This window comes from Cynoglossus semilaevis, chromosome 18 (assembly GCF_000523025.1).
Source record: "Cynoglossus semilaevis isolate Cse_v1.0 chromosome 18, Cse_v1.0, whole genome shotgun sequence".
In the NCBI taxonomy this organism is placed as follows: Eukaryota; Metazoa; Chordata; class Actinopteri; order Pleuronectiformes; family Cynoglossidae; genus Cynoglossus; species Cynoglossus semilaevis.
Window position 1 is genome coordinate 9137075 of NC_024324.1, and position 9770 is coordinate 9146844.

General features: G+C 43.1%; 1 protein-coding gene across 3 annotated transcripts in view; it reads left to right on the top strand.

The window, feature by feature from the left end:
* slc45a4a (solute carrier family 45 member 4a) overlaps positions 1–9334 on the top strand; it is a 34252-nt gene extending 24918 nt beyond the window's left edge. For 2 of the 3 annotated variants that reach the window (XM_017041350.2, XM_025065085.1), the window contains exons 5-17: positions 549–737; positions 2225–2404; positions 2489–2679; positions 2816–3002; positions 3198–3665; positions 4032–4303; positions 4413–4574; positions 4843–4942; positions 5179–5259; positions 5347–5477; positions 5566–5634; positions 5738–5892; positions 6031–6211. In XM_017041350.2, the coding sequence (XP_016896839.1) occupies positions 549–737; positions 2225–2404; positions 2489–2679; positions 2816–3002; positions 3198–3665; positions 4032–4303; positions 4413–4574; positions 4843–4942; positions 5179–5259; positions 5347–5477; positions 5566–5634; positions 5738–5892; positions 6031–6211 (2366 nt within the window). Of the gene's footprint in view, positions 1–548; positions 738–2224; positions 2405–2488; positions 2680–2815; positions 3003–3197; positions 3666–4031; positions 4304–4412; positions 4575–4842; positions 4943–5178; positions 5260–5346; positions 5478–5565; positions 5635–5737; positions 5893–6030 lie in introns of all 3 variants that reach the window. The other variant, XM_025065086.1, reaches the window with a different exon arrangement.
* Positions 9335–9770: the final 436 nt, after the last annotated feature.

Here is a 9770-nt window from a genome sequence, read left to right on the forward strand (position 1 = left end):
GCGGCTCTTTGTGCGTTAATCCTCACCTCGTACACGGTTGCCGTGGCTTTCTTCTTCTTTTTCTTCTTTGTTTGGGCTCCAACAGAGAGTCTAGACTAAAGGAAGACACCGTTGGCCACAGACTAAAAATCTTTAAGCTTTTTCCTAGTTTAGTCAAATAAATCTGGTGTATTTTCATGAATGTAATTCATTTATTGGATTCCCTCCGTGCAGTTAGAACTAGCACCACCTGGTGGATGACAGGATACATTTAATCAGAGAGGAGGTTTCAAGTCTCTTGTCACAAAAAATGCAGATATAGAATTTGTGGCTGACTGTACCTGAAGTCAGTGAAGTCAGATGATGAGGGTGATGATGTTTACTGTGGATGGGTTTTAGTTGACCAACATCTCTGGCTGACTGTACCTGAAGTCAGTGAAGGCAAATCTGTGTTGGATAGTAGAGATGAACAACTCACTGGACTGGACTCATGGTCAAATCTTTAACCTACACTGTCCATCATCTCTATGTGTCATACAGCGTGTCTGTGTCTGTCTGTGTTTCTGCAGGTCTTCCAGAACAGTACTACAGCCTGACATGGTTCCTGAGTCCAGTGCTGGGCCTCATGTTCACTCCTCTGATTGGCTCCGCCAGCGACCGCTGCACTCTGCGCTGGGGCAGGAGGAGACCCTTCATCCTGGCTCTGTGTATAGGCACACTGATCGGAGTGGCTCTGTTTCTGAATGGATCACTGATAGGTCAGTATGCATTCTATTTGTTTTGGGTTCTTTTTGTTTTGTGGTTCCGTGCTCACACCTTTCCGACCTTGTTAAGCCGACTTATGTAGCCGTTTGCTTCGTCCATGCATTGACTTTGTCATTACATCAGTGGAGGTCATGGACTGTTACGTCATCAATGTCGTTACAAGGTCAGACTCATCCAGTCCAAACCAATAAATGGATAAACTGTCAGTCGGCGTTAGCGGACATCAACCTGATGCTAACTCCATCAATATAGTTGTGGTTACATCGACATTAGCCGCATAATGTGTCGCCGCTGCACGCATACGTTGACACGCACACACAGAGTGATGCTTGTGTCATCAGTAGACTGTTGATTAAACAGATGAGGACAAACACCATACAGCTGGCAGTCACATGATCAGGCGTGTGCTTTTAGTATTGTACTCAAACATTAAATACAATAGCAATAATAGTAATAATAATACTGATTATATTTGTATATGTGGTAGAATGGGTCGTCCATTCATTCGAAGATTTAACAGTTACAGTATTTTATCCTTAAGTTGCTGACTAAGTTGACGTCACTGACTAAGTTTAGACAGCTGAGTTAGCCAGTGAGACACAGTGTGTGAATATTCTCTCCTGTGGGAGTGGGAGGCATCAGGCTACAGTGATGTCACTGGTTCTGCCGTAAAGAACAAAGACGTTTCGTTGTACAATGACAAGACCGTATAAAAAGTAAACTCAAAAATAATCATTGTATGATCAGGTTATATTTAAACGTCTACATGCGTATGGGAAAGTGAGAGGCTCAGTGACCAATGACCTGCCTTTGTTTTAGAGAAATAATAGGATGATAAAAGTGGGAACTGGTACGTGTACGTATGTTGTGTGTGGATATAAATACGCGCGAACAACATGGATTGACATGGGAAAACTGCAGCAACCTGCGTGTGTGTGTGTGGGTGCGTGCCCGTGTGTGTGCCTGTCTTTGTGCGTTGACATGGGAACACAGAGGCAGGCAGTTCACAGGGAAATGCTTCCTGTTTGCTTCCTCCTCTCGGCCAATCACAATTCACTTCCTGTCTGTCTGCCTGCCTGCCTGCCTGCCTGCCGGGGTAGTGAGTAGTGTAAGTCCAGTGCGTCCACACAGACACACACACATGAATGGGTCTGAGACTGCAGAGTCATGCAGCGTCACATCATTGTCTTCTTCTTACACACAGATTTAAAAGCTTGTTGTTCCTTCTTTCATACATTTCATTCATCATTTCCTACAAAGACATTCAGGCTCCTGCAGCAAAAGGCAAATACACACACTCACACACACACTCTGTGTGAGCTGTTTGTTGGGCTGTAGTTGTAAATCACACAAACATTATTGATCCTCTCACTCCCACTGCAGGGAAAGGTGGAGACCAACAATTTATCCATTGATATTATCTGTTTATATAAATATATATATATAAACTATACAAATATTTGCCGTCTTTCTTCCTTAGGTTTGTCAATGGGCGACGAGCAAGGGCGACAACCCATCGGCATCGTCCTCACCGTACTGGGAGTCGTGGTGTTGGACTTCTGTGCGGATGCCAACGAGGCACCAATCAGAGCGTATTTGCTGGACGTGGCAGACGCAGAGGAGCAGGACATGGCGATCAACATCCATGCAGCCTCAGCAGGTGTGGTTGGTGTGCACTCACCGATAAAACGTTAACGTCTTTTGAACCTGCTGTTGAAGGTAGTTTCTTGGACCCCGTTGGCAGGTCTCGGTGGTGCACTGGGCTACGCTTTGGGAGGTCTGGACTGGACACACACGTTCCTCGGACAAGCCTTCCAATCCCAGGAGCAGATCCTGTTCTTCTTCGCCGCTGTCCTGTTCAGCGTGTCTGTCGTGTTACATCTCTTCAGCATAGAGGAACAGCAGTACTCACCGCAAAACGACAGAATCGACCAGGTACTTTATGTCTGCTGATATTTAGATCCAACCCAAAGCAGCGTAACTCTTGTTTGAAAAATGCCTCCTAACACACTACTCTAAAGCAGCGTAACTCTTGTTTGAAAAATGTCTCTCTGTCTTTCTCTCCTTCCAGGAGACGCCCGAACCCAACAACCAGCAACTACCAGCTAATGGACGGACTAGTCTTCTTGCTCCCAAGTTGGAAATGATCGGAGAGGACGAGACGTTGGACAGCTACGACCTTTACGACCCCTACGAAGATGAACAATCAGAACGAGAAGACATGGACATGGATTTCCTAGAGGTGGAACTCGTGAGAAGTAAGAAGAACACAGACTGATCTTTGTCTCATTCAGTCCTCTAATTTATTTAGTTGTTACATTAAGGATGCTTCGAGTGACACAAAAAAATATCTTTAAATTTAAATTGTTTCAGATGTCAGGGAGACTGATTGGTTTCCTCCTCTGAGGTCATTGAGCTTCCAAATAACTCATCTTCTCCTTTTCCATCTTCAGGTAAAAGTGACAGCGTTCTGGCCATGGCAGACTGCACCCTCGACCACCTGGACCATGATGGATTTTTCTTGTGCCACCTGGAGCCCTCCATCTTTGCCGACCGCCTCTCGCCATATCATGTTTCACCACCTACCACTTCCTCCTTCTTCAACCCCAACCACGTCGACCCGCACGCACGCTTCACCAACATCAGACGCAGCAGCAGTGCAGGAAGCCAAGACTTCCTCCGCCCCCAGAACACCCAGCACCACCACCAGATGCACTCTGGCGCCCCCAAGACTTCCCGCTTCTCTGCTTGTTTGCAAGAAATGGAGAACGATGATGGACAGGAGGCGCTACTCAACAACCAGCTCAATGAGCAGCGGACACTGAACGGGCGGCTGCTGGCCGGCATCGCTGCCACTGATGGAGTTAACACCAATAGAATCAGCTCCAAAGGGCAGGCCCACAGAGCTGGGATGGTCAAAGGTTAGAACCTGTGTATAATACGCTGAGAACTGTGCAAAAATACAAACAAATGTCCTTAAAGTAAGGCTGGCAAAAAAAGGGTTAAGCATGAGAATATATATTCAATAAATTAATCCACTTATGCTTGCTCTTATTACCAGACAATACACATGTTGTCATTTACACACACTGAGGGGAAGAGTTGATTAATCACAATTAGTCATGATTAATCCTGACTAATCAACCCTTCTTAATCCACAGCTACTCTGTGATTAGTTGGACTGAAGATTTAAATCACTTGACAACCTTACTTTGATGCATCACACAATCGATGGTTTTTCAGCCAAAATTCCAAACTAATTCACCTCCATGTCTGCTCCGTCACAGCTGCCAGTACAGGATCCTCCATGAGACACTCTCGCCACCGTCACACCTTCTACCGTCAGCCGTCCTGCACCTTTTCCTACTACGGTCGGATAGGGAATCATCGTTACCGCTACCGCCGGGCCAACGCCACCTTTCTCATCAAGCCTTCCCGCAGCATGAACGACCTGTACGATGTGGAGGCCAGACACAGAAGAAGGAGCAGGCAGAGGAGCAGACACCAAAGTGGGAACACCAACTCGTCCAGTGGAGACACGGAGAGTGAAGAGGGCGAGGTGAGGAGAGCACGGATACTTTAATCAAATCAGTTCCAGTGCTGTGGTTTGTTCCCATCATGTTTGGTTGTGGATGAGCTACTGGTAAATTCTCCGCATTTCACTTCAGGTGGAAACCACAGTGCGCCTTTTATGGCTCTCCATGTTCAAGATGCCTCCAGAGCTTCTGCGCCTGTGTCTCTGTCACCTACTCACCTGGTTCTCTATTATTGCTGAGGCTGTGTTTTTCACCGACTTCATGGGACAAGTCATCTACAACGGAGATCCCACGGTAAGATCTCTGGAACCTCAGCATAAACTAACATATGGAACTTATTAACTTTAACCCTCTATAAAAAAACCCTGGTGCGCAGACTGGTACCAGTCCATGGGTCATGTGGTAATGAACTGCAGTGGGCCATAGGGAAATAATTAATAATTTTGATTTTAATTTAAAAAGATTCCCATAATTTACATTTACTTTCTTAATTTAATAATACTCCAGTAATTTTCTGCCTCCTCTTCTGCTCAAACTCTTGTCTCCTTCGTTTTCCCCTCAGGCTCCTTTAAACTCTACTCTGCTGGATAATTATCACAAAGGCGTCCAGATGGGCTGCTGGGGCCTGGTCATTTATGCTATGACTGCAGCTACGTGCTCAGGTAACAACACACTGACACATACGTCCAATCATAGGGTGATTATGCCCAGAAACATTTTCTGGATTACATAAATATTGGTAAAGGTAAAGATTTACCAAAGTTACTGTAGAAATGTAAAGATATTACAAAAACAAGGCAAAACAGGAAACAGTAATAAACAAAAATTGTCATAAAATTTGTGAACATTATACTAATAATAATCTCTTACCTTGCTGTGGATTTCATTTATTTTCCAGCGATTCTTCAGAAGTACCTTGATAACTTTGACCTGAGCATCAAGGTCATCTACATCCTGGGCACGCTCAGTTTCTCCATAGGTATGAACAACACGGTGTTACAAACGTATTAGACTCAAAGGTGAACAGCTGCTGGGTCAGTTGGGACTAAGTGTTGTCCACTTGCAGGAACGGCTGTAATGGCAATCTTCCCAAATGTATATGTTGCCATGGTGATGATCAGCAGCATGGGCATCATCTCCATGAGTATCTCCTACTGTCCTTACGCTCTACTGGGACAGTATCATGAAGTAAAAGAGGTAAAGTATGAGTAACTTTTAGAATTAAAATACCAGATGTAGTTGTAAATATTTTGATTTGTTTTATTGATTTATTTTTTGCCTACAGTACATCCAGCACAGTCCTGGTAATTCTCGGCGGGGCTTTGGCATCGATTGTGCAATCTTATCATGTCAGGTCAGTTTTTTTACATAGTCCCTGGATTGAACAGATGATTTCATGCCGTGTGCACTTCATATAATTCATATAAATCTGTTATTGTGCTTTGTCTTTTCTGCAGGTGTACATCAGTCAGATCTTGGTAGCCTCAGCTCTTGGTGCGGTGGTGGAAGCTGTCGGTAGTGTACGTGTCATCCCCATGGTGGCCTCTGGGGGCTCCCTTCTTGGATTTTTCACCGCTTGCTTCTTGGTCATGTACCCATCTCCTAGCAACGGGTGAGAGCACCACCTGCCCTGATTCATTTGCTGCCATTGAGAAGCAGTTTAAAGTAGACTGCAGGCAATTTGAAAAGTAAACACTCGGAATGGGCCGGCGTTCAAACAGTTGTAAATTTGTTTGTGTGCAATTTTCAGGGACGGCGACTCGGCCAAAGCCCCAGAGAAAAAGGCCTTAACAGCGCTGGAAAATCCCAACAGTGGCAAAACGTCTGCAACAGTGGTGATAGAAAAACCCAGCTTCCTGAAACTCAGCAAGGAGGGCAAGGCCACAATTACCACTTCTTCCTGTCACAACGAAAATGAGTCTGCTCTGTAATGGGCTGGAGGTTGTCCACAGATCTGCTGCCAAAAGGCAAATAAATATCCTCATCAATGCTGTGAAAAAGCAGTCACAGGGTTGTCAGAAGAAAAAAGTACCTTTTGTACATCGGAGTTTTGATTTGCTGCAGTAAAGAAATCCATCTGGACCGGGACCAGTGTCAAAACTGACCAACATGCCCTACAAAAAAAATCCTTCTGGTCCCAGTTCTGCTGCTGCTTTGTTTCAGCTGCTGCTGAAAATCCCTTCCACTGAACTCTGGTGTCAGTCAGAGGCGAGCCTCACTCACAGGTCATGGTTTTTAAAGCAACACTATGTAACTTTCAGGATCCAAAAACAAAGACCTCACTACCTGAGACCTGGTTCAGACGTTCATAATCCTGGCATTCCTCGGCTTCTGGAACCAAAATATTTCACTTTTTCATAAAGAATAAGAGAGCTAGAACTTTTAGAACTTTTACTAAATGTTAAGATTCCTGTCTGCACTTGATGTGTGAGAACAAAGCCACTCACCAAAGTGCCACAGTGCAACGTAAAAGTCCTGGAGTGGGAATAGAAACAATAACATTCTTCCTGATTATGAAGAAGTTACATAATGTTGCTTTAAGATGAGTTTTCTTTACTGTCTCAGGGCCTCTAGGGGTCGCTACAGTGCAGCTGCTTGGGCAGGAACCTTCAGGGAATTCACACACACTTCATAGACTTTCATATTCACAGATACACACACACACAGACACAAACCACTTCATCTGATTCAGATGAACACCTGAAAATGAACGCTGGTGACAAAGAAGCTGCAGTCGTTTCAACAAAATAGTTCTTCCTTTGGTGTGGAGTGAGTTCTGAGTCTTCTTACGGGAGTCTTCTTAGACAACCGTGGATGAAAGTGTGTGTTTGTGTTTTGGGTCTAGACCGGAGGCCCAGTGATCACCAAACTCAGCTCTGCAACAGAAGCTTTAATAAGAGACTTTTTGGAAGTGGCATTTTTCAAAATAAGAGCCTGAAGCCTGTTTCCTGGGAGTGAAGTTTTGTCTTTTCAGCATTCACTCCAGGGTCAGAGTTATGTTGATTGAAGATCTCTTTTTGGTGAGTGTGAAGTTACATTGCTGTTGTACTGAGACAGTACTGATGTATACAGCGTGGTATTACAGTAAACAAAGAGACAGAATGCAATATCTGCAGCACACAGGGCATTACCATCCAAAAATACTATTTTCTTGTGGACTTAAAAAAAACAGATTACAAATTAGACCAACTTTCATGCTGCAGAAAAAAAGACAAACCAAAATTTGTCACTCTTTGTTGTTGTTTGTTACTAACTGCACATTAGTTGAGCCTTTGTTGATGAAAGTGCTGCAGCTTTTTGTTGACAAAAAATGATTATGAACTGGTTTGAAATTGTGGTTATTTGGTTTTTGACTGTCTTATGTAACCGGCAGAGTGAAAAAGATATGTTGAGTTTGAGTGGCTGCCGTGAAAAACAAACTCCTGTGTTTGGTGATAGAAATTGTATGGGTTTTTTTAAGCCTCATTGAAGTTAACTTTGTGGCAAATTAAAGGAGGTGTAGGTGAGATTTTGACACTTTATAAAACGTGTTCTATTTGCTTGGTGGTTTGTTGGAGAAGACAGGTCGCTTTCACTTTAACATCTGTATTAGAGAACACGTATCGAGCTAAAGTTGCTTATATTTTGCGCATTCTGTCCTCTGACGATAATGTCCGACCACAGACACTGATTTTTTTTTACATCAGAACGTTAAATGCTGTGCTTCTACTGTCAGGTGGACAGATATTATTACTTTTGGACAGTTCACAGCTGGCTGGTCTATTGTTTAGAGTCTTAATGCCAAGTAGCATGCTAGGCTTAGCTACAGCTTCATAGTAAACATGGTGAGAATACAGTCCCCAGAACAAACAGGGACATGTCTGCTAAAGAGACCGCTCATGTTGACTGGTTCTTGGAATGATATTTTGAGCAATTGTCAGAGAAAAGCGTAGAGTAAAAGTCTGCTGCTGTTGTTCTTGCCTAAGAACTTTCGTCTCTCTATTTGATTCACTGAACAGCAGATGGCGTTGCTAAAAATCACTTGAATTCCACAGCTAATAAAAACAGTGAAATTGTAGCGTTAGCTGTTTTTCTGAGGAGCAGGTGAAACTGCTGATGTCAGCTTTACTCCTGTCCATTAACAGCTACGAAGATGATGAAAATATGTCTTATACTGCACAGAGAGGAAACATTAATAAAAGTTATTGGGCATTTTGGAGGTTTGCATGCAAAAAAACAACAAAAAAACCCAACGCGATAATGCATGTGTGAAACACCAAAGTGTGACTCTGTAAAAATCACTAACGCTCTTGACTTTGTGGTCTCTTTAAGTCAGGGATGTATTTTCTAAAGCATGGCTAGATATCTGTGTCTTTTGTTTGAACTTAAAATGTGTAAAAGAAACAAAACAAACCCCACCATGAGCTGCTGAAGCCTGGTCCGGGTCAGTTCACTTTACCAAGCATGTGACTTTCTCACATTTTTGCACATTTATGAGAATGAAGAGCTCGTCCCATTGCTTTTCATCACCGATGGAAGGCATCAAAAGGTTTAAAAACAAAGACGAGACCTGCGTCACCCAGACAAGAAACGCCAAGTGGTGAAAACTTGAAGTGCAACTGGAGTGTTTTTGTTCAAATGCAGTGGAAAGGTTTTAGTTGTATTGTTTCTGCAGGGGATTTTATTTGTTTCTTCAAATCTCCAGCCTTCTTACTGTTGAATGTTCCGGCAGCAGAGCCACACGCTGGCCTGCCGCTGGATTGACTTCTTACCTTTGATTCCATCTGGTGACTTAACTATCATGGAGGGGGAGTTGTTGAATTTCAGTTGATTTTAGCTGATTTTTTTTTTGCGTGTTTTGTTTGAAAAGACAGGAGAGTCCGACATTGCACAGAACTTGCACATAATACAGAAGAAAAAGAAGTTTAGTTTTGAGACAATAAAAAAAAAAACTGTGGATATTTATTTCTATTTGGATTTTGTTTTCTTTGCTATAACGGGACACTTTTCACTTCCAAAATCAAAACTTGTTTTAACTGCTGTTACGGGAGGCGAAATATATTGTGTCGTTGCATGTCAATCAAAAACAAGGTTGTGTTTAAATCAAATATGTCATGTCGCTGTTTAAGTGTTGGTTCTTGTTCTGGGTTGTTTGCAATCACCTGGTTTACACTTAACTCTGGAATCAACGGCTGCAAAAGCAGGAGGTCATGGTTGGCTCCTGGTGTTTTATGTCAGCACTTTTTTTTCCTTTTCTTTTCAGAACTTCGGGCAGAGCCGTGCACACCACAGTTTGGCCTTTGCACATTTTAGCAGCTGTCGGGTTGGACAAACAAGTCATGCAGTTAGTCTGTGTGTAGAGGGGTTAGTGTGAGTGTGTGTGTGTTTTAGTGCGTGTGCGGTGTGCTCCGCCTGGATATAAATGTATAATAATGGAAAAGAATGATGCCTCTTTATAAATATATATATACATAAATATATGTATATATATATAATTTGTGAAGAAAATAC